The sequence below is a fragment of the Jatropha curcas genome, chromosome 9, assembly GCF_041381405.1.
Source record: "Jatropha curcas cultivar XTBG-Jc1 chromosome 9, XTBG_Jcur_1.0, whole genome shotgun sequence".
Taxonomy (NCBI): domain Eukaryota; kingdom Viridiplantae; phylum Streptophyta; class Magnoliopsida; order Malpighiales; family Euphorbiaceae; genus Jatropha; species Jatropha curcas.
The window spans coordinates 22891946-22916850 of NC_143159.1; the positions used below are offsets into that span (position 1 = coordinate 22891946).

General features: G+C 31.0%; 2 protein-coding genes across 2 annotated transcripts; one reads left to right on the top strand and one right to left on the bottom strand.

Annotated features, from left to right (window-relative positions):
* The first annotated feature begins 5720 nt into the window (after nt 1-5720).
* Nucleotides 5721-14098, top strand: LOC105636747 (Methylthiotransferase). Its single transcript, XM_012220091.4, has 11 exons — nt 5721-5989; nt 6093-6131; nt 7499-7590; nt 8272-8521; nt 8732-8851; nt 8920-8995; nt 9490-9698; nt 9877-9985; nt 10465-10557; nt 12198-12358; nt 13394-14098. Exons 1-11 carry the CDS (start codon nt 5816-5818, stop codon nt 13952-13954), a joined length of 1884 nt encoding a protein of 627 aa, XP_012075481.1. The 5' UTR covers nt 5721-5815; the 3' UTR covers nt 13955-14098.
* Nucleotides 14099-14225: 127 nt separating this feature from the next.
* On the bottom strand, nt 14226-17896 carry LOC105636746 (C2 calcium/lipid-binding plant phosphoribosyltransferase family protein). Its single transcript, XM_012220090.4, has one exon. The coding sequence runs from the start codon at nt 17680-17682 to the stop codon at nt 14548-14550; it is 3135 nt and encodes a 1044-aa protein (XP_012075480.1). The 5' UTR covers nt 17683-17896; the 3' UTR covers nt 14226-14547.
* Nucleotides 17897-24905: the final 7009 nt, after the last annotated feature.

The window sequence follows — 24905 nt, forward strand, 5'->3', positions numbered from 1 at the left end:
CAAGATTTTACTGACACATTCAGTCCTGTTGTCAAACCGGTTACTATTCGTGTTGTCTTGACTATCGCTTTGACCAATGGCTGGAATTTGCAACAGTTAGATGTCAATAATGCGTTCCTTCATGGACCGCTTACTGAAGAGGTATACATGGTTCAACCTCCTAGTTTTGTTGATAAGACTCATTCCTCCTTTGTTTGTAAACTGCACAAGTCGATATATGGGTTGAAGCAAGCACCTAGGGTCTGGTATACAGCTCTTTCGCAGTTTTTATTATCATTTGGGTTCAAAAATTCCAAAGCAGATGCTTCACTTTTCATTTATTCGGCTGCCGGTTCTGTGATATATTTTCTTGTTTATGTGGATGACCTTATTGTTACTGGCAATAATAATCAGCTTATTTCGGATTTCTTGTTGAGTTTGGCCAATAAATTTTCCATTAAAGATCCACAACAATTGCATTATTTCCTTGGCATCTCTGTTAATCAGTTTAATGGTGGGCTTCTGTTATCTCAGCATCACTATATCTTTGATTTGCTCAAGCGATGTCGAATGGAAGATGCAAAATCTGTTGGCTCTCCTATAAGTTCAGTGACTGCTCTTCGTCTCAATGATGGCAGTACTGCAGTTGATCTGAAACAATATCGCAGTATAATTGGATCCTTGCAATATCTTTCCTTCACCCGACCCGATATTTGTTTTGCTGTCAATAGGCTATCTCAGTTCATGCATCAGCCCACTGAACTCCATTGGCAAGCACTGAAACGAGTTCTCTGGTACCTCAAAGGTACTGCTTATCATGGTTTACATCTTCGTCCTTGTAAAAAGTTTTCAATTACAGCTTTCTCAGATGCTGATTGGGGGGGTGATAAAGACACTTTGCTTTCTACAAGTGCATATGTTATTTTTTTAGGTACTGCACCAGTGTCTTGGCATTCAAAACGACAGCGGACTGTTGCTCGGTCTTCCACAGAAGCCGAGTATCGATCAGTAGCCGCCACAACGTCTGAGGTTTCGTGGCTTCAAAGTTTGCTTCAAGAACTCCAGCCTACAGTTATTTATAAGCCATTAATCTTGTGTGATAATATTGGGGCTACATACTTCTGTGCTAATCCTGTTTTCCATTCTCGCATGAAGCATTTATCTCTTGATTATCATTTTGTCCGTGAGAAGGTAACTTCTGGTCAACTTGTTGTTCAACATATCTCTAGTCAGGATCAGCTTGCTGATTTGCTTACTAAGCCGCAGTCCAAAGTTCGATTACGTGTTTTTCGACCCAAGATTGGCATCTTTGATGGAAGCTCAATCTTGCGGGGGTGTATTGAGGATAACTCTCTTGTACCAAGTCAAACTAGTTAGTTTCTGATATTTGATTTTGTTTAACTGTAAATAGTTTAGATATGATTTGGAGATTTTCTATATTTCAAATGTAATCTGTAAACTCTATAAATATGTATCTTGCTTCCTTGAATAATACAACAAAAACATTTACACAAGCAATCTGATCCTTTTAGTGTCCCTATTCCACCTTCTAGTCCTTCAAAACGACACAACCCTCAGTCTCAGCAACATTGACTTATTATATTTAATTATATAATTTATATTTTCCATTTTCCCCCCTCCATTGTCCTGTTTCTTGATTATTTAGAGAGAATATATACATACACTGAGGTTAGATTATAAGAAACTGTAATTCTTTTTCTATTTTCTTTTCTTTGGTTAATGTATAGAATATGAGAAAAATTTTAATTTTCATTAGGAATTCATTTCAACATGAAATATTGTATTGAAGCAAATAATTCAATTTGTTATGGTTTAATTTGTATTTAAGAACTGAGGTTAGACATGAATTAGGAATTAGGAATATTCGGTTATCGAAATTCAATTTTTCCATTTTGATATATGTAATCAGTCTAACGCATTACAAGGAAAGAAATAAAATATTAAATTCTTCAAAGAACTTGTATAGTTGTGATTTTTTGTTTTTATTTCTCATCAAAATTAAAAATTAAAGAAAAAGTAGAATAAAATTTTAATTTTTAATTTAAAAAAAGTAGAAAACTTGTAGTATAATATGTCTATCTATCTATATCTAGACTTTTATACTATATATAAAAGTGAAAATGAAGAGGAATAATGGGATTACCTATAATACCCTTATTAAAATTTTAAATGTTCTAAAATAATCTTATTAATAACCAATTAAATTTTATTTTAAATATTATGCTTAATAGATAATTAACATTACGTTAATGCCCTTAATGAAATTTAAAATGTTCTAAAATAACCTTATTAATGTCCAATTAAATTTTATTTTAAATATTATGCTTAATAGATAATTAACGTTAATTATATACCATTTCAATTTTATTTTGGATATTATGCTTAATAGATAATTAACGTTAACTATATAAAATAAATATATTATATTTTTAATTGTTTTAATGTTATATAATAAGGCTATACATGAAAATTAAATATTTTTTATTTACTATATATGTTTTTAATTTATACAATTTAAGATTTAAATTAAATGTTAGAGCTAAATATATATTACATATTTTCTGCATTTATTATATATATTATTTTGCTCTATTTAACTTAATAGATAATAAAATAAATTTATAATCTATAATCTATAATCTATTTATACTATACTATATATAAAAGTGGGAATGAGAGAGGAATAATGAGATTTTCTATATTGTCATTGTAAAATTTAAGATAATCTAAAATAATTTTAGTCATAACCAATTAAAAAAAATTTTAACATAAAAATATATATATAATATCTCTATAATTTGATTGAATGTTTTTTTAACTTTTTTTTAATAGATAATTACATAATAGATAATTAAACATTTAAAATTTTAAAATTTTACTATTATTGTCTTATTATGTCCAAGCATGTTTTATTTCATTATATTATTAATAATAATTAAATAATTTTAGTAATTTATTATTATTAATATTATTATTATTATTATTATTATTATTATTATTATTATTATTATTATTATTATTATTATTATTTATTATTTTATTTTTATTTACTATTATTATAATTTATCTTCAAAGTTATTATTTTAAATGAATATATGTAATATAAGGCATTTGAAAATTTTTATTTTTTTGAATTTATTTTAAATAAATATATCTAGATAATTAAGATTTTGATTTAAAAATGGTATGGTTAAATTTCTTTAAATACAAATTGTGCTTTAATTTGGGTGGCCGAAAAATAAGGTAAAAAATTATTATTTTTAAACATCTCGAGTTTGATTAATTATATTGATATCTTATTAATTCATATCCTACTCTTTCTATTAAGGAATATAATTTTAACCGAAAAATTTTTTAAATTTTTTACGGCAAGTCTAATCTTTTCTACTTTTTAATTTTTTAATCTTTTATATTAAATTAGTTTTTTTTTTATGACATGTTATACATTGCCTATGATCGTTATATGCTCATTATTTATACTCATTTAATTTTTTATTTATATAATATTAAAGTATAAATTCTTATTTAGGTTGAGTGGTTAAAATACATTATACTTTATAGATACAGTATTTTTTTTTTTGTTATATATCAGACAAAATTTTAAGTAGAATATTTGGTAGTTGGCACTTGATATAACTTTGAGGTTTTCTCCGAGACACAGTATTTCCAGGCTGAAACAGAATATTCTGATACTTTTAAATTAATTAACAAAAAGGAAGGTGACGTGAAAAATAAAAGAATTGAGTATAAATTTTAATTCTAGAGTTATAATAAGATTAAAAAGTATCGAAATGACAAAATTATTTCTTCAAATTATTTCTTCTCAAAAGAAAAAAATAAATTCTTAACTCGAACCACTATGGGATAGGAATTTGTAAAACATTGTAATACGGTAACGTTATTTTTAAGAATTCTCCATGTAACTAAATGCTTAATTGTATTGTTTCTACATAATAAAACCTATGAAGTATGAATAACTAGAGAATATCAATTTGGTGAGTAAAAGGATTTAAGGTTTTCTTTGCCTCGAGTTTTCACTAATTTAGTGAATGTTATTTGAAATAGAATGATATCATTTCATCTCATTTGTTTCCGTTAAGTTATCTCAGTATGACAATAATCATATTACCATAACATGTCCTTTATCTATCTATAATGTATATAAAAGTAGAAATGAGGGGAAATAATGTGATTACTTATAATAACCTTAATGAAATTTTAAAAATCCTAAAATATCATTTTGGATAATTGATAATAATTTTAGTTTATTAAATAATATAAATTTTTAATAATTGATAAATTATGATATTAAATTATTAATCAATTGACTTTTTTTAATTTTTTATTAATTGATTTAAAAAGTTTATATTCGATTAAATCTTGGTTACATTCAACTATTTCTCAATTTCAAAATGAATTAATTACTAAATCAATCAACAATCATATTTATCTTTAATGGTATCCTGGAATATTTATTTAAATTTAAATTTTTATAATACATATAATTATTTATTGTATTCTAATACCACAGTATGTCACTAACTTTTCTTTTAACATCCCTGTAAACTAAATTACTATATAAAACAAACAATATAAATATTTTAAATACACAAGAAAAAACCATGAAAAAATAATTTAAGAATTTTTAATACCAAAATAATTTAACAATATAAATATTTCAAAGATGTAATGTGGTTGAATATTAATATAACACGAATATTTAATATAACACATGATATTTTCTTTTAAAACATTATGAACATATTATTTTTTTTTCATAAATATATATGATAAGGAGACATTTGAAAATTTTATATTTTATTTTATAAATTTATATTTTAAATATTTGATTCTATTTTATTATAATTTAAAATATTTTATTTGGGATATATATATATATATATATATATATATATAATAACAAATTTTCAAATAGAATACAAATAATTAAGTCTTTCAAAATTTTTAAATTTTTACTTTTAAAATTTATTTTTAAATAAATGAACATATTTGTAGGATAACGAACAGTTGAAAATTTTAATTTTAAAAATATATGTAATATTTTATTCTTATATTTATGTATCTATATATATTGAAACATATTTATTAGGTGAAATTGTAGTTATAATGAATTTTAAATAAATGACGATATAAATTAAGCTGAAATGTGTGTATATATACACTACTGTTTTATTAATCAATTGTTATATTTACATTAATCTTATATAAAATTTTATTTTAACATTATAAAAATATAAATAATACTCTCTCGTTCCATTTTGTTTACTTATTATTCCCTTTTTGGATGTCCCAAAGTGTTTGCAAAATTTCTAAATTTAGACATATAAATAATTATTTTTTCTATAATAACATTTATAATTGTTCATTGAATAAATGACTTTTAATATCTTAATGAGTTATTAAGGGTAAAGAAGAGTAAAATAACTTTTGTTGACTAAATTCTTAATATGCGTGTTTTGTCAAACCATGCAAACAAAATGGGACGTAGAGAATATAAAATAAAAATTATAATCAATATTTAATATTAAAAATAAAAATAAGTATAAATAAAAAATATAAAAAATTAAATAAATATGAATAACTAGTATTGTTAATGTGGATGCTAGTAAGCCCGTGGACAAATTCTAATCGATTTTCGACCGATCCAAATGAATCTAACGACTTGAAATGAATTGAGCCGAGCGCTAAATTTCGGCCCAAATTCTACTTTTCAGCCCCGACCTAAACAGTCTCTCACTCATGCTTCTTCTCGCCTTCCTTCTCCTTACAGCTCTGGAAGTGTGAAACTGACGAAATGGAGGACATAGAAGACTTGCTGATTGGCGGTGGAGGCATTGGTGCTCCTCCTGGTTTTCGGTTGCCACTTAACACTGTTGGAGTTAATCCGAGGAAGAATAAGAACAAACCTAACCTCAATACCACTATGCTTTCTCAAATCCCCTTCAGTCCCAAAATTCCTGGCACTCAGGTCCTTCTCTCACTCTCACTCTTCATATGTATATAGAGATACTCTTTTTTTTTTTTTTTCCTTTTTTCCGTTAATTATTGGTGGTTAACTTGTTTTGTTGCAGACCATTTATATCAAGACGTTTGGATGCTCGCATAATCAGGCAAGTTATGCCTTTTCTTTCCTTTTGTTGGTTTAGGCGATTATAATGCAAATTTTAGATGCTTTACGGCTTCTAATTCATGTATCTGCTTATAACCCAGATGCTTAATTTCACTAATTAGGAATTTTAGGTGGTGTGCGAGGAGTTTGTTATTTTGATTTGATTTAATATGTGATAAGTTCTATATAATTTTGTAATTATCTTTGTTATTTATGTTAAAAAAAAGAACAGTCTGAAAGTGCTTTCGACTCCAAAGATTCAACTTGTCCATGGCAGCCTGAAAGTTGAAAAAAAAAAATTGTGCCTTCTTATTTTGTATTTTAATTTAAAATCTTTGGGTGGTACATGTGTATAAGAGCTTGCTGCTAAATAGCAGCCGTATTTGACCGTTACATGTGCATCTTTAGCGACTAACAATTGGCACACCTATTAAATAGTCGGAGCAAACACGAAAGGGAAATCCAAAACCTGAGATTTAATGTAGCGGCTATTATTTGATTCTGATGATTTAACATACATTTAGATTTACTTTTTTGAAGATAGTTACTTTCAGAGTAATTGATGAGTTGGTCAAGCGTCTTCAGTGATGAGTGCAATTTGCTACTTCTTCTTCTTCTTCTTTCTTATATATATATATATATATATACTTTTATATTGTATCAATTTTTGATAAAAAAATTGAGTTACTGGTTAGAATGTTGCATCCCTGTGGGGATTTATTGTCCATATGGGGCCCCTAAATTTTTTAATAACATAAACTTATCGTATTAGGGTTAGCATTGACTTATGGGAAACCTATGGTGAAAGTGGTAAATGACTTCTTGATTTGTTCTGTACTCTGAAATGTTTTAAATGGCATTAGGTTCCTCAGTTATATTTCAGATGTAGGTGTCTGTCATTTATGATGTTTTGAGTGTAAGCAGCCATCAAGACAGTTTCATTCTAGCTTGTTCAGTTTTGACATTTCTTCTTAAAAGCTTGATAACAAGAAAATCATGATCTGTTTACAAGAGGCAGAGAAAAGATGTCAAATGTTTCTAAAAATGATTTCCTTGCTCTTATTTTTCTATCTTATGCTTTCCTTGGTTGGTATTTCTTCTGTTTTACACTCGTTTCATTTTTTAATGTCCTTTTTACATTTTCCCCCTTAAAAATTGATATCACTTGCAGTTGTAATATGTGTGGACTGAGTTGTAAATTTATCTAATGTTTAGCCATCGCCTGTTTGTATAGCATTATTCTCTATTGACCTCAACCAAGAAAATGAGATATTAACAACATTATTCTTAATCAGACATTGATAATAATAGTATGAACTTATTTTTGTAAATTGTCAAATATGGCTGTCACAATTGGTAATTGTGCAGAGTGACAGTGAATATATGGCTGGTCAGCTTTCATCATTTGGTTATGCATTAACCGATACTCCTGAGGATGCAGACCTGTGGCTGATCAATACGTGAGTGACATTCCTTCTCCCTTTTTTTTTTATTTTTTTTTTTGTTCTTTAATAAGACTGATATTTGTCCTTCAATTACTGGAGCATAATCATATGAAAAAATGTATCATTGTTTTATCACGTAGCTTGTAAATTAGAAGTAATTGGATAGCCCACTCCCACATTTGGAAAATAGGCATAAATACTATTACTAACATTATGGGGCCGTGCTTTTGGTATACATGATTAGTTCTGCTCCATATTGTTGGTCTAGAAGCCTGTTCAGGTGCTACAAATGGTATCAGAGTGACCCAGGACTGTGGTTCTTTGGATTCTGAGCGTGTCACTTGTGCTAGGTGCTTCATGTTTGTGTCCCATGAGTTGTACATGCACATTAACACAAGCTGCGAGAGGAAGTCATGCATAAAATAGGGGAGATTGTCCTAGTCCAATCCTACATTGGAAAAATAGGCAAAGATCGGGTTTATGCGAATACCTAAGTAGGCATTTAAGCGACATAAGTGCTCCATCCATGGTTTTGGGCTAGTGACCTACTTAGGACTAGGGCTCTTCAAGGGATTTTTCTCTTCCATGGTACATGCATACTTGAAATAAATAAAAACTTCCTCTCTTGAAATTTTTTTAATACAGATTGCTATTATTACTTATTACCAGATTGATGATTCCACATCTCTGATGCAGATGCACTGTAAAATCTCCAAGTCAATCTGCCATGGACACACTATTAGCGAAGGGTAAAAATGCAAAAAAGCCCCTTGTGGTTGCTGGGTGTGTGCCTCAAGGTAGTCGAAATTTGAAAGAACTAGAAGGTGTCAGTATAGTTGGAGTTCAGCAAATAGACCGTGTGGTTGAAGTTGTAGAAGAAACTCTAAAAGGTCATGAGGTGCGGCTTTTAAACCGCAAGACGTTGCCAGCACTTGACCTTCCAAAGGTACTAACTGAAAATTCTAGACTTATACTGTGGTATTGTCCATTACGGCTGTTCCATGGCCACCTAAGCACATTATTTGCTCTCTGTTCCTCTGCTACTTGAGGAAACACATGAAATAACCGGTCTTTCTTGGTTAATTTGAATCAGCAGCTATTTTAAAGTAGAGTTCAACTTATTCTTTTCATGTATTTAACTTGAATATTCCTATAGGTTCGGAAGAATAAGTTTGTTGAGATTCTTCCAATTAATGTTGGCTGTTTGGGGGCTTGCACTTATTGCAAGACAAAGCATGCCCGTGGTCATCTTGGGAGCTACAGCATTGACAGCCTTGTAAGTTCATGTTGGAAATGGTCAACACTTTCGCTATTTGGTTTGTTATTAAAATTTTAACTCTGCAGGTTGGGCGTATAAGAACAGTTATAGCTGATGGAGTGAAAGAAATATGGTTGAGCAGCGAAGACACTGGAGCATATGGTAATCAATCATTAGTTTAAGACCTTTCAATTGTAGCATATACACTTTGCTGATCTAGAATTATTTAATCCGAAGGATTCTTGTTTCTGAAGTTATCTATAAAGAAGAATCTCTGAGCTTGTAGTGTAGATTTTACAAGCAACCCACTTACATGACAGAAAAATTGAAAGTTCACTTGTGATTCAATAATTTTTTAGGAATGAAAATATTACTGTTCCTTTGATGTAGATAAACTAATCATGTTGGTGTTTTTAATTGTTAAGCTATATTCTATGGAAATAACAAGTGAATTATCTATATCCTAGCAGGAGAAATATGATAATGATATTAAATTCACCATGTTATTGTCATCCTATGCGGAAAGGTATGGTGTTTTGGCAGAAGAATCTTCTTTAAGAATTGAGAAAAATAACTCGGAATGATGCTTTTAAATAAAGCATGTGTAGTCATTTATTCAAAATTTTGAACAACTTAGTTTTCTGGAAATCTTGCAGGTCGTGACATTGGGGTTAATCTTCCAATTTTATTGAATGCTATTGTTGCTGAACTTCCTGCTGATGCAAGCACAATGCTTCGAATTGGAATGACGAATCCTCCTTTTATTCTTGAGCACTTGAAAGAGATAGCAGAAGTTTTGCGTCACCCATGTGTATACTCCTTTCTTCACGTGCCAGTGCAATCGGGAAGTGATAATGTTTTGAGTGTAAGCTCAGAAGCTTTTGTAAACTTGGCCTTCCTCTAAACCCCATTGCTCCCTAAAAGAGAAGTCCTTTGAGCTTTCAATATGCCATTTACTTAATATTGTTGCTAGGAAAAACTTAAGATGTTGATCCTAAGCATATGAATGCTCTCTCTCTCTCTCTCTCTCTCTTTTTCTTCAGGCAATGAATCGAGAGTACACTGTGAGTGAGTTCAGAACAGTGGTAGATACCTTGAGTGAACTAGTTCCAGGGATGCAAATTGCTACTGACATAATTTGCGGGTTCCCAGGTTAGTTTGCAGATACAATTCCACTTCATGGTCCTTATTCCTTCCATATTAATAATTTTTCAAATAACTAATTGCAAATTCCTAAATCAATGTGACATAAGATTCTATTGCCCCGTTGGTGCAGGTTCCGTTAAAGGGACCATACTTAAGCTAGTGATGCAGAATCATAGTGTGTGGACATTTTTCTTTAGAAGTTGCTGAAAGCTTAAATTACTGAGAAAACTAGAATTTTTCTTTTCCCCGTTCATAAGTAAATCAGGAACTATTAAAGAAGTTTAATTCTATTAGGGTATTATCAGCATGTTGGAGAAAATGATGGATCTATGGTTTCACTATTTGTTATCTAATTGCTTATAACTGATATAGATGTTTGCTGGAAGAATCCAGGAACTAATAAAGATTGGAAGAATTCAGTCATGACTTTCTGTGGTGAAAGTTCAGTTTTGTTAAATAGTTCTTGATTCTCTTGGGTTTGTCAGGTGAAACAGATGAGGATTTTGCTCAAACTGTCAGCCTTATTGATGAGTACAAGTTCCCTCAAGTTCACATATCACAGTTCTATCCTAGACCAGGTATGATGATGAAGACTGTGTGCTGCACTAATAGAAATATAATGTTAGGCCTTTTTTCTGCCACTATATTTTCTCTCCCATGGTTTTAGATAACTGCCATTTGCAATTTATCCCTCATATAGTAGGGTGGCTTTAGTGTAACGGTGAAGTCACTCCACTCGTGACTTGGAGGTCATGGGTTCGAGTGACGGAAAAAGCCTCTCAGCAAAAAATAGTTGGGGGAAGGCTGCATACATCAACCCTTCCATGTTTTGTGCACTGGATCACCTTTTTTATGTTAGTGGGATTTAGCCCACCATTGCCTTATTCGCTGTTTCTTAACATGTGATTTCCAATTGCCTGGAAATGATAGGCAACATAAGAAATTATTGTTTATTTATCAAAACATTCCTTTAGGTTTTTATTCAATTATGCTCTTTTTAATTTTTTAACTTATGTTTTATTAAATTATCGTTTGCCGTTGATTTGAGTGAGTTTTCTAGTAGCGTCAGAAAATTAACAATTGTGGCAGACAGTTCAAGCTGATTAATCCAACTCAATCTGATTCCATGAAACAGTTCCCAGTTCCGTTTATTTTTCTGATTTTGTTACCTAAACCCTGCTATCTCCTCCCTTCCCACCTTGCTTCTCCCCACACTCCCGTGCAACTCCTTTTTCCCTGCTTCTTTTTCCTCCCTTTTTTATACGAAAATAAAATAAATTTAATTTAGGATAAGTGCAAAACAAGCAGAAGTCTAAGAATATCTAGATGATAATATTTAGGTCCAAAGTGAAAGCAAAACCATCCAATAACTTTCGTTTAAGCACGTTCATATAAAAAACTAAAACCTGCTAAAAGTAAGAAAGACCCACAAGATCACCATCAAAACTCTATAAAAAATATGGAGAATGTGCAGAGTTCCAGAATGATAGAGATTTGTTGAATGGTGAAGGAGCTAATAAAATGTGCCCATTTGGTAAAGGAACAGAAATAATGTAATAGACTGGAGATTGTCAAAGACAATAGGATTGAGGCCACTAGCATTTTAGGGGTTTTGTATTGCTCCTCTTCCCTGCAGACTGTCGTGGTCATTCAATTGGTTATTGACACCCAAATCTAGCTTGTTCTTGAGTCAGGTCAATCAGGTCAGTTAGTCAAATTGGTTATTGACACCCAAAACAAACCTGTCCTTGAGTTAGATCAGTCAGCTGCTTTTAGGTTTTAAGTAGAGCTACTTGAACGCAAGGATGCATCACCTCATATGTTCCTTACGTTGCATGTATAACAATCAGTTTATGTTAAGCTTATATATAAGTGCTTAAAAGAATCAACCTGGAAAATTGTGAAAATTACAGTAAATTAAGAATGCCCCTCACTTGTTGGATGCATTCAATGACCATCACTGTATAGTGGCACACATCTTGGTAAGTTACATCTTAAATTTTTCTTTTGGAAGTTCACATGTTATAGGAGGTGTAGTCTTTTATTTTGATTTTATGGCAGAAGGGGAAGCTTGATATCAAGTTTCTGCTGAAAACTTATAACTTGATGAATGACTGTGATCATATGGTATCTGTATCAGTATATGTCACTGGACGTAGTGGGCAATTTCATTAATTTCTTATGCCATAGTCATCTTTTATCTTCTTTCTAAATCCAGGGACACCTGCTGCAAGGATGAAAAAGGTTCCAAGTAATGTAGTTAAGAAGCGGAGCCGTGAGTTAACTTCTGTCTTTGAAGCTTTCACTCCATATGATGGGATGGAGGGTACAGTCGAAAGAATATGGATAAATGACATAGCGACTGATGGAATTCATTTGGTGAGTGTATCCAGTATCTAAACCAAAATTTTTTGTTGCTTTAAGAATCACTTGTTGTGTCTTGTGGTTCTGAGGCCACCCTGATTATTTGAGTTTGTTATCCAATATTACTGAAATCCTCTTTTGTAGGAGAAGGATGATTGTTAATATGGATGATTCAAAAGATAAATAAAATGTACAATGAAGCAGAACAGAAACAACACCCCCCCCCCCCTTTTTCCTCCTCTTTTTAATTTATTTTTGTTTGCCTCTTTCTTTTTAAGAGAAAAGAAAGTCATTCTTTTAACAAAGAAAATAGTTCTTTTGTTGTTAAAATTTTATTTGTTGCTAGAAATGATTAAATAAATTGGTTAGTTTTCTATTTCATCTTCATTTTCTGTTTCTATGAAAAATAAAATAGACATAGTTGTCCTCCAATGTGATACTGTAGCTGTCCTCCAATGTGATACTGCACGTATTAAGATATTTTCTTGCTTAGTGCTTGGTTTAATATAATTTTTGTCATTTTAGAAATTTAATTTATGTTGTACCTGTTTTTTTTTTTTTTTGAAAGGTATGTTGTACCTTATTGATTCTCATTTTCATATCATGTTTAATGGTTAAAAATTGGCAGGGGTTACTAAGCCTTTGATTGAAATCTTAAACAAATTGTATAGAACTCCTTTCCTTGGATGATTTGTGAATTGTTCAATCAATTACTTCTCTGAAATGCTAAAAAAAGATTTCTTGATTTTCTTTTATTAATTTTATAGTAATATATTTATTTTATTAATATATTAATTTTTATTTACTTTTTGTATTGAAAATGATCAGAATCGGGATGTGCTCTGTTGTAGACAAGCATCTCATTTTTCTGCTAAAATGTGGCGCTTTGTCCCATTAAGAAGGTTTTTTGCGAGTGCAATTTTTTTCCAGATTGCTTGTATTTATGGTTTTGAGTTGTGTTGGTCCAATTTTGTACAATATGATCTAACAATATATATATAAGAGCTTCTAGTTCTATTGATGGGTTTGTTATTCCTCCCATTTCTCAAGGTTGGCCACACGAAGGGATACGTTCAAGTGCTTGTAGCTGCTCCAGAAAGCATGCTGGGTACTTCGGCTATTGTTAAGATAACATCTGTGGGAAGGTGGTCTGTTTTTGGGGAAGTAATTCATCAGACTCTGGACCAAATGGTTGGGAAAACAGTTTCTGATAAAATGTTGCCTGGTGAGGACAAATGTTCTCCCTGCTCCGACCCTTGTGAAACTTGCACATGTTCGAAGGAGCCAGAGCCTTGTGCTTGTGGACCAGAGAGCTGTGGAGGACAAAAAGCTTTGGAAGAAAGTGCCACCGCTCAAAATGATATTCTGTTGGATGATCGAAATAGAAGAAATCTGATTGGATGGTTATTACGGAGACGAAAAAGTAAAGTGCACAAAAAGATAGATAATGAAATTGCTTTGGGATCCATGAAAAAGCAAGAATGTGCCAGAGGATCGTTGAGCATGTGGAGTCCTGTTGATAGGGCTCTCATAGGAGGGGTGCTTGTCAGCTTATTGACAATTGCTGCTCTACTGATGCATTTTGGCTATAGGACTATTTCATCCGAGTAAACTGTATTAGTTGTACTTGTATCATCCATTTTTTATGGGGTTTATCATGCAAGATTCAAAAACGTGCAAGCAGATTTTGGTAGTAAAATTAATTCTGAAATTGTATTTTCCTTTAACAATTTTTATCAGATGATTTTGCTTTGACGGGAGTTTCGAGGAAAGAGTACATCAACTCTTTCTTCTTTTACTTCAATGATTATTTTGCTTAAACATGATAAGTGTTTGTTCTCACAAATTCAGTGCACTGCTTTGCATACTTTGAATACACTGCTTTTATCAGCTGACATTCTGGTTTGTTATTTACTATTCATATTCATAAAATGCACAACATGATTGATTGCTCAACAATATTACAGAATATAGAACAAAGAACAAAAAAGAATGGTGGGTTCCATACATGAGATTCAAAAAGGCAGGATATGCATATTTAGCAAAAGTCAGATTCTTCTGCAGGTTGGTACAGAAGGTAGGATAAGCACTTTTCTTGCTTCTTTTTCTGTCTTCTGCTGCGATGACACTAGTGCAGATATTTATTCACTTATCCTTTGACAATAATTAAGCAAATGAATGGTTTTATTGAAAACGATTGCAGATCATAATAGCATATCTGATTTGGATGGTAATCTCCTGAAGAAATTGACAGGTGCTGATGGCATCTTACTCCTGAACCGAGGATGTCGCAGCAGGTAGAGTCCGAACAGTACAGCCACAACCTGGATCGGAGTGATGTAAATGAACACAGCCCAGATCAATGAAAAGATAATGAAGATAGCAGTAGCCCTAGGATCTCGCCAACTTAGTATCGCTTGAGCTCTTTCTCCTTGGCTTGCTAAATCCCCAACAACTGTCTGCACTCTGCCTGCAACACTTCTCAGCCTATCATATCTCATCCTCACAATATCAGCTGGTCGAGAAGTTGGAAATGTGTCAAATTCCTCATCGAGCTCATCTGGATGTGCATTGTCAGCATGCGAAAGCCGAGTATCCATATGAGGTGGGTGTCTTGGCCTGAACCTATAGTTCCATATCCCAATTACAAACAGGTAGAGAAAGATTGTAGGAAGTATCAACTCTGGATAGCAAACCAGTATCAAGAACAATACATGCACAAGGCAAGTTGTTACTGGGTTTCTCCATGTGCATATGTCATTAAACCATTTACAAACAACTGCAACCCCAGAAAGAAGCTTCATTATCCGGCCAAAATTCGCTTTGCTTCTTCTCAAACTCCACATATGGTAATCCACATCCAACATATACTCTACAGTTTCACGCCTGAGTGGTGGTTCTGCTCTTCCTAGCCTTACTGCCACTATCTGCATTGCTTGGTGGCGCAACCAATCAATGTGCTTAACAGAGATTGGCTGGAGATAGTGCATTTTGGGAAGCAATGGTTTCCCATATTGAGTTACCATATTAACCCAAGCTGTGCAAGTAAACCTCAATGCCAAATGAAGCTCTCCATGCTTCTTTAATCCGGAAGGTTGAAGAACTAGCAGAGGATAGTAATGAGTATATATACGATCAGTTTCTAAAGTAGAAAGGCGAATTCTCACCTTCCCAATTCTCTGATCTCTTGCATCCTCCTTGCTTCCATTGACATGGCAATTATCAAAAACGCCAATGGTGATTACAGTACAAGGATCATAAACATCCCAAGTATACTGCTCATTCCAACGGGGATTCAGATTATTGAGCAATGTTCTGGTTCGAACCCATTTGTTGCCATACTTAGCCACACAATAAGCATCAGTAGTCCCACCATCTCTGCTCTTCATAGGCATCAAATTTCTTGCACTTAAAATTCCAAGTTCAAGAATCCCAATTCTTTCCTTTCTCAAGAACTTAGATGAAGGCTGCAAATCACTACTGAAATGAGTAGACTCATCAAGAACATGATACCCTGTTTCTAAACAAAGACAAAGTAGAATCTTGCTTGAGAACTTGTCTTTCTTCTTCTCTTTTTCCTCCTCTGCCAATGACGGTTTGAAAAGATTAAACCAGCGAGGATCTGGTAATTTCAAAGTCTCTCTTCTTGGTGGAACATCTCTAACAGGTATTATCACTCTTCCCATCATCTCATCTTTTCCAGGTCCAACTCTATCTTCAACAGTCACAATTATGAAATCCTCAAACGGCTCCGATGCTACAAAAATCAGCTCATCATTCCAAACAGGATTCATACCTCGAGAAGGATTGGTAACTCTTCCTTGATTCCCAAGTTGAACTTTCACATAAGGTTCTGGAAACCTAGTCTTTTCAGAAGGGAACATATCTTGTCCTTCCATTACATTAACTCTGAGGTAATACAATTTCGGAGAAAAGTATACCTTTGATCTTGTATTAGCAAGATTAACATGTCCAATGTCATGAGCATCACTATGCCATGCCTCAGGAAATGATTCATCAGCTTGTGTTCCCATCCAAACTGCTAGCATAATTTCTCCTCTGGTACTTTTATCACCTTTTTTATCCTCTAATTTATACCATTGGGGCGCTAATGGACTATCAGGTGGAACGCGAAGAGGAACTTCTGATAGATCAAAAAGAACTCTACCAACAAAATCGTCTTTCACTAAATCTTTATCTTTAACAGTAACTTCAAGAAGATTAGCTTGTAATCTATCTTTTGAGAAAGCAAAAATTTGATTCCAAACCGGGTTTTGATTTTTCTCCAGATGTTTAGTTCTTCCTTTATAATTCCCTAATTTCACTTCCACATAGGGGTCAACACTTCCAGTAACATCCATTACAGGAAGATCTCTTGCTTTAACAACACTAACATACAAATAATGCATTTGCTCAACCAAATCATAAGTACTCGACGTTTTATCTCCACCTCTGTATCTCATCCGTGCGGCCACCGGTGGCCGAGTCTCCACCAGTAAGAATTCCGGATTCTGCATCGGCATTTGCATGCGCATTACTGTGGCTGGTCCTGCTTTAGCAAAATCTGTTCTTGCTTCGACTGTAGGCGCTTGTTCTTTCATAACAAAACTTTCAAAGCCAAATCCGGAAGCCATCGGAGGAGGAGCAGCCGCACCTGCACCCGGAGCTGCCGCCGCTGCCGGAGGAGGAGCAACGCCACTTCCTATTGAGTGAAAAGTCCTCACTTCTTTTTCTTTCTTCTTCTTGCTTTTCGTGAAGTCAGCAGCAGTAGCAGCAGCAGCCGCCGCCAAGAAATCTTCTTCAAGTTTGTTATTTTTCATTTCTTGATGAGCGGTAGTGTTGTTTTCAATATTACTGGTGTCGTTTGGCGGTGGTGGAGCAGGAGCAGGAGCAGGAGCCGGAGCAGGAAAATAACTTCCATTATCAACAACTGCATAAATCTTGAGAGCTATATCGCCTTTAATATTAGAAAAAAGGCCTCGTTTTTCAAGAGGAAACCGCTGAATATTAGCCTCAGACTCGGATAAAGGAATAGAGACACCGGAAATTCTAACACGGCCAAGAAAGTTTTTGTCATGGCCATGAGCATGGGCGGCGCCGCTTTCGACTTTTTTATCGTGGTAAAGAACAACTTCAACAGTCTTGTTAGGAAGATCTCTTGGGTTGTTTATATTAAAAACAAGCTTTTCATTCCAGTAAGGGTTAAGGTCTCTGGCTTTTGTTTTAGTTCTTTGTCTTTGTTCATCAAAATCTACTTGCACAAAAGGATTTGCAGAGGCTTGACCATCTTTTGGCATAAGGTCACTTGCATCTAGAACTTCTACTACTAGTTTGGTCATGGTGGTGGTGGTGGTGGTGGTGTGGTGTCTTATTGGAGAGTTAAAAAAGAAAAATCAAGAAAATAGGGTGAGGTGGGTAGTGAAAGAGTAGGATTTAAGAAGAAGACAGAAAATGGTGGTAGGCGAAAGAAAGAAAGAGAGAAAGAAAGAAGAGGGAAGAGTAGTGAAGCTTATGTTGTGGTTATTTTGGAGTGTGAAGACAGAAACATATGCAAATGAGAGAGAAAGAAAGGTGAGTGAGGTGGCCCCCTAAAGTCATATATCTTTGATAGAGAGAGATTCTGATGGTACATGTGTTATTGAGAGAGAGAGAAGAGGGTTCTTTTTTTCATTTTTTTTTTTTTAAAAAAAAAGAAAATTTACTTCTTTTTCAAAAAAAAAAAACTCTTAAATTAATATAAGAATATACTATTCTGCTTTCTTTTTAAAAAAAAAAAAAAGAAAAAAGAAAAAGGCCCTCTTAAATTAATATAAGAATATACTCTTCTGCATCTAATGTGATTTAAAAAATATTATTTAGATACTTGGTGTTAAACCATCTTAAAGAAAAAAAATTATCATTCTTGCTAATTTAATTAATGGTGTTAGACAGTGGGGTTTGCTTTTGAATACTACATTTTTAATTTTTAATTTTTAATTTTTAATGGAAAAACATTTAGATGAAATAAAGTTCATCATATAAATATATCTCCTTTTGTGTGAAAATGATTTTTTGTGTGGTGGGGTTTATCTCATGTGAAAGTGACTGATATAGATTAGGTTCAAATAACTAAATTTACAAATTTACAAATAAGGGAACATATAATTCTTAATCTTATAGTGTGACAATAGTTTTTGAATCCTGTTTAAATTGAACAATTTATATAGAGTATTGTATCCAATTCAATTCATTTCTATTGTGTAAAAATAAAAATTCAAGAATTTACAAATAAAAAAAAAATTAAATAGAAAATGTGGAGCCAAGCAAACTAATAATAACAATACAAAATTGATCTTGAATGAAATTGCTGTTTTTAAGTGTTGGTTTTCTTTGGCAATTATAGTGTGGCGTTAGATTAATTAGAGATGATGGTAAGATGAACCGCATATTGTAGTTCAGTTGGCAGTGTAGACTAAACATATGGAAAGAGCTTTCAGATTCGATCTCTATTAAACACATCTCCGTGGAGGGGCAAAAAATCTTAATTGAGATTATGTTTCGAAGCCGAATTTAGTCAGTCTTTATTTATAGGGTGATTTATTAAAAAAAAAAAAGATAATAGGAAGATGGAAAATTAATTATGGGGTTGAAAAGTGATAACTTCATTAATGAAACTTATATATAAAGTTTTTCTAAATAGGACCTCTCCTTTTCAAGGAATAATTAGGCAGATCCATTATTAATGCATCTTTTAATGCTTTTTACTATCAGTCTTTTAATCAGCTAATTTTGCCAAAAAAAAAAAAAGTCAGAAAGGTGGAAAAAAAGATTGTTTTTACTTTATATTTTTTAATTCTTTAAAAAAAAAAAGAAAAACAAGAGTACTAGTTCTATAGAAAAAGACTTTTATAGAAGCGCGGTCATTAGCCCAAAAATGAGATCATTCGCATATGCAAAGATGGTCGAAGATATTCACCGGTAAAAAAAAAATAAATAAATAGATACAATTTATATTTTTAAATTATATATTCTCTCTGTCCTAAAAATATAGTCTCATTTCTTTTTTATGCGGATTAAAAATTAGCAATTAAATTAATTCAACTATAACATTTATCCTTCTTTTCCATATATAACCTATATTAATAATTTTTAATTAAATATCGAAAATTTTTATAGAGTTTTGAAATAAAAAATTAATATCTTGGTACATATATTAATTAAGTTATATTTATATTTGACAAAATATTTAGTAATTTTATATATTATAATTACTGGTATAAATTATATTATAAAGGCATTATAGAAAAGTTAATAAAAAAATGCATTTTCAAAAATAGAAATAGAACTATTATTTTGGGACATCCATTGTGAAAGTGGGACATGTTTTTTTTGGAGGGAAGGAGTAATACTTAGGAGAAAAATTGTAAATAAAAAAAAAAATGATCTTTGTAATTATAAAAGAGTTTCAAAAGGACAATGACCAGTTCAAAAAATAAAAAATTCAAAAGGATAATGACACTAATTTCAAGAATTCTAGATTACCCATTAATGGTGACTCAGCAAACCCAAATTTTTTGACTTGTTAATGTTTGTTTGTGACTTACAAAGTTGGTTGTGGCATATGTATGTTTTACTAGAATATCCTCTCCTACTCCAAGTATAAAAATAATGCAAAAGAACTGCATTTATCATGTTAGTTAGTGGCAATAAATAAATTTTTCCCATGAAGGTATGAAGTTGATTGAGTGGTGCTTCATTTGTTTAACCAACCATCACCTGTCTAACATCTGTTGTGCTTTGAAAGTGAAAGAAATTTCTGTTCAGCCTCATAAATAAATCAATAAAAACTCAAAAGACAGTAACATCCAAATTAGCTCAGAGAACAAGTTCTTCTTCTTATTTTTTTTTCTTTTTAATATTTTAATTATTTTAAGAATTTGAATTTTTTTTCTTGAAATTAAGAATTTCAAATTCTTGATTGGAATATGTTTAAAATTGACGCATGACTCATTTTGAGAGGGTCCAAAATATAAGAATGAAACAATATTTAGTGATAAAAGTAAATTAAGAAATGCTCGAGAAATATTTATATAGCTGTTTGTCTTGGAATCAAATGATGTATCTATGTTCTCAAGTAGCTATTTATAATATAATTTGAACTGTAACTCATCATATATTATGGTAAGAATCTTAATTATAATTACCGAGCAAGATTCTTGATAATTAATAGTCTTTTAATGATTTCATGACTGAACATTATTTTATTTAAAAATATTTGGACAATGTTCGGCTTTTAGTTAGTTGCTCGACTCGATCATGCTAATTTTTTCGGTCATCTTAGTGTGCTCGGTAAAGATTAATAATTAAATTACTGAATTATAGTCAAATTACTATATAAAAATTTATATTTTTAAAAATTAACTATGAGATCCATTACTTATATTATCATTAGTTGAAATTCGAAATTCATGTTGCAAATATAAAGTGAATAGACAATAGCGTTGATGGTATGTTGAAACTGTAGGTCAGTACTTAGGAATCTCACCGACACTTATTGACTATTGTTTAGTCAATTTTTCGTGTTCACAAAAATAAAAATCAAGTACTAGTATGTTGGTTAGCCTAATGGCTAGGATAAGGTACAGAAGTGTACATAGTAGTCAATGTTGCGCAATTAACTAAAGAGCATCAAAGGAAAGTAAAAGAAATACATAATTTAATATATGGTTAATATAGTTTTTAAAAAAATAATTTTCATATTTTCTAACCATATTCAATAAATGTTTAATTGACCTAATTTTATAAATTAAAATGCTCAATAAATCTTTTTTTTTTTTTGAAAGTGCTTGGAAGATGGAATTTAATAAAATGAACTGTTCTCAAAGAGTTAAAATAAAAATTAAGAAAATCATACTTTTCAGAGGTGAATTTATATATCACCCGAAAATAAAAATTTATTTATACATGATTTAGATGCTATTATTCTTCTAATTTGTATCAAGTTTTATTGTTTAAAATGTTGGCACGTGCTTTTATGTTAAGATCTAAGGTGGTAAATGAAGCTTTTCTAATAATAGAGATTACGAACAGGTAAATTTGTCAAGAATTCTTTATTAGCTCTCTCTATGCTTTGTCTTGTTCCGTTTGATTTATTTGAGGATGGTGAATGTATTAGGTGTAACTGAATTTAAAAATTTCAGTGTTATTCTCAGTTCTCTTTAATTTATTTGTGAATTTCAGTTTCCTTTTTACCAATGGATGTAAGCTTATATCTAGAACTACTTAAATATTTATTTTTAATTAGTTAACACAGCAGCAAAATTTAATATTGAAAAATATATGATCACAATATTGACTCTACTATCTAAGAGTCACGGTCCACTTTATGGGCTGCCTTAGGGTGGATTCTACTATATGGGTTGAGGACTGCAGTGCTATGATTCTGCAGAAAGGAGGCAGCGTCTGTTATCAGTGCTTAGTGGGTCATATACCCTATGGAAGTGTCTTAAATCGAGACGTCAACACCTGACCGATAGCCCGAGCCAACGGAAACGGTGACTAACACACCTAATTTTTTCCCTTTTTAGTGATAAAAATATATTAATTTTGAAGTGTATTAATCTTTATAAATATATATAAAGATTAATATTGAATGAAATATATATATATATATATATATATTATCCAAAATCTGATATACCTCTCAATTGAAAAACTCAAAATGACCGAAGCAAACTCGAAAAAAATATATATATATATATAGAGAGAGAGAGACTGATAATTTAGCTGTCTTAGATGCTAAGATATGTGTCAAAACCCATATTAAAACAAAAAGTGGATTATTATATATAAATACTATACAATTGCATGTCTTACTTTTAGAATTGCAAAAGGACCTTCACAAGAGGGGAACCTCTCTCTCTGCCTATTCTTTTCCCCTTTCTCTCTTCTTCTTTTTCTGTTTGTCTGTTTGCTTGTTTTTGTCTGCATTATTTTCATGGCATCTTTTGAAGATGTGTCCAAAGGTGGCCTCCACCTTTTCCCATAGTTGCTCTTATGGTGATGGAACAACAATCTACGGATAGAGTTTTAGTCAGTGGAGACTGTTTTTCACACAACAATTCTTTTTTTTTTTTTTTTTTTTTATAGTAATCACACAAAAATTCAATACCCAATTTCTACAATATTGAAATTTAGAAATTTCTTACCTACACCAGTATAAGCTTTTCTTTTACAATTTAAGATTATTTGACAACAACTTTTTAAACGGTGTTTAACATTAAAAATTATATTTTTTATATTATTCTATGACACAGCATTTGAACTAGATCTTATAGATTAATGTAACGTTTTATAAAAGGTTAATCCTTCCGATACATTTAGCTTTTAGTGTTTAATAAAAAGCTATTAAAATAGCTAACAGATATTAAAACAATTAATTTTACGAAAGAGACCTTATGTCTCTAAATGCTCCTATGGTGAGTAGAAACACAAAACGGTTTTCTTGCTTTTATTAAAAAATTATCTATTTATATAAAAAATATTATTTATATATATATGTATGTGTGTATGAATATGAAACATTTATAATTATATTCAACAATTTTTCCATTTTGAAAGTTTTATGTGGTACTATGTTCTCAGCACTATCAAATTACATTTACAAATAAATGATCTTATAAAAATAAAAACAATCTTTCATTAAATTATCATTTCTAAATTTTAGACATAAAAATTTTTCTTATTAGCTTTGGATTTGTGGTTAAACTACTAAAATTATTTCTCAATTAGTTCAGTTTAAAATTGAATTAGTTTTGACTTTTGAGTGTGTTTTTTAAAGTAAATTTGAATTAAATTAATTTGTGTTATTTCAGATATAATCCAAAAAAACATTCATCCAATTTATTATATCTTAAAGTTTTTTTTACATTTTTTAGTTATCTTAGTAAAGAAGAATGATTTTTCATGTTAAAAAAGACAAATACTACTAAGTATTAATATTTAAATTCAATTAATAAAATTCATATTTAAATTTAAATTTAGTATTAAGAAATAATAAATGATAAATTATAAACTAATACTTATAAATGTGATTTTTTCTAACCAATTTTTAGGCTTTTGAACCAAAGGCTTTTAGCCAATATTGCAGGAAAAGGGGCAACTGCCTTGTCGTTATCAGGAGCCTGATTCAAAACAGAAAAGGCACCTGGCGTGAACAGTATCCAGTCGAAGAATCAAATCGGACCAACTCATTTTGATTTGATTCAATCATATTTTTCAGAGATCGGTCGGTTCAAATATGATGATTGAATGGTTTTCGATTTTCGATTCAGTCACTTTTCTAACTAACTGAATTAATTTTTATAACAAAATAGATTATTTGGTTTTAAATAACCGAACCAAATTTGAATCGATCTGATAAATTTAAAATCAAACCGATTATCACAATATTCTGTGTGATATCGGTTGTGAAATTTATTAGGTCAGATTAAATTGAACCAATTTAATTTGATTCAATTCCGTTAAACCCAATGCTCACCCCTATCTGCAGGCAGCACCTTGAAACTATTTTATATTTTGTAAAGCAATATTTATATTTCAGGTTTGGATTGGGTAGCAATTGTACTATTGAATATTATAGTAAATTCACAGGAATACATTATTTTTGTCTTTTTGTAGTCACCACAGCACTGTCGGTGTAGTACTGAGTTACTACACCCAGCAATTTCATTTATATCTACATCTCCCACTATTAAGTACAGTCTTCTTTATGAGAAGGAAGATGATTTTTTATGCACTTTAACCCATGAAACTATTTTTCTTTTGGCAAAATGTATATCTTTACTTCTGGTTTTTTTTTTAAAAAAAAATTATATCACTCTTAATTTTTATTTTAACCCTTTAAACACTTTAATTTATGAAATTATACTTATTAAACACTTGAGTTTATAAAATCATTTTATTAAAATTTTCTACTCGTAAAATTAAATCAACTAAATATGTATCTGATAGTTGAACGTATAAAAGGGAAAAATATAAATTTGTTTCAAATTATAGTCAAACTAACGCAATGGACTTTTATTTTGAAAAGCTAATTATGGGATCCCTAAATTATGATTTTACTGACACTTCGATCCTTCTATCTAAATAGCCTCTTTCAACTGTCAATTGACTGAGAAAGACAAAATTGACATTATATAAAAATGGTTTTAAAGTAAAAAATAAATAAATTGGTAGTTAAATTATAGGAAAACTGATGTGATGTCTTTACCTTATGATTCCATTAATACTTTAATTTATGGGTTTTGGACCAATGTATTAATAAAATCATAATTTAGGAAACTCATAGTTAGTTTTGAAAATAAAAATCATCATGTGTTAATATGACTATTTTAGCGATCAACTTATTTTTTCATAATACAAAAATATATTATACTAACTATATAGCAATATGAATATTTTCGTACAAATACCAAAAATCCTAAAATGTGCTTTTAGTATGCAAATGCATGCCATGTCACCAAATTCATAGCTTTTGGACATATAAACAGATCCTTTGTAAGTTTAACTGCTATTAAGTCTT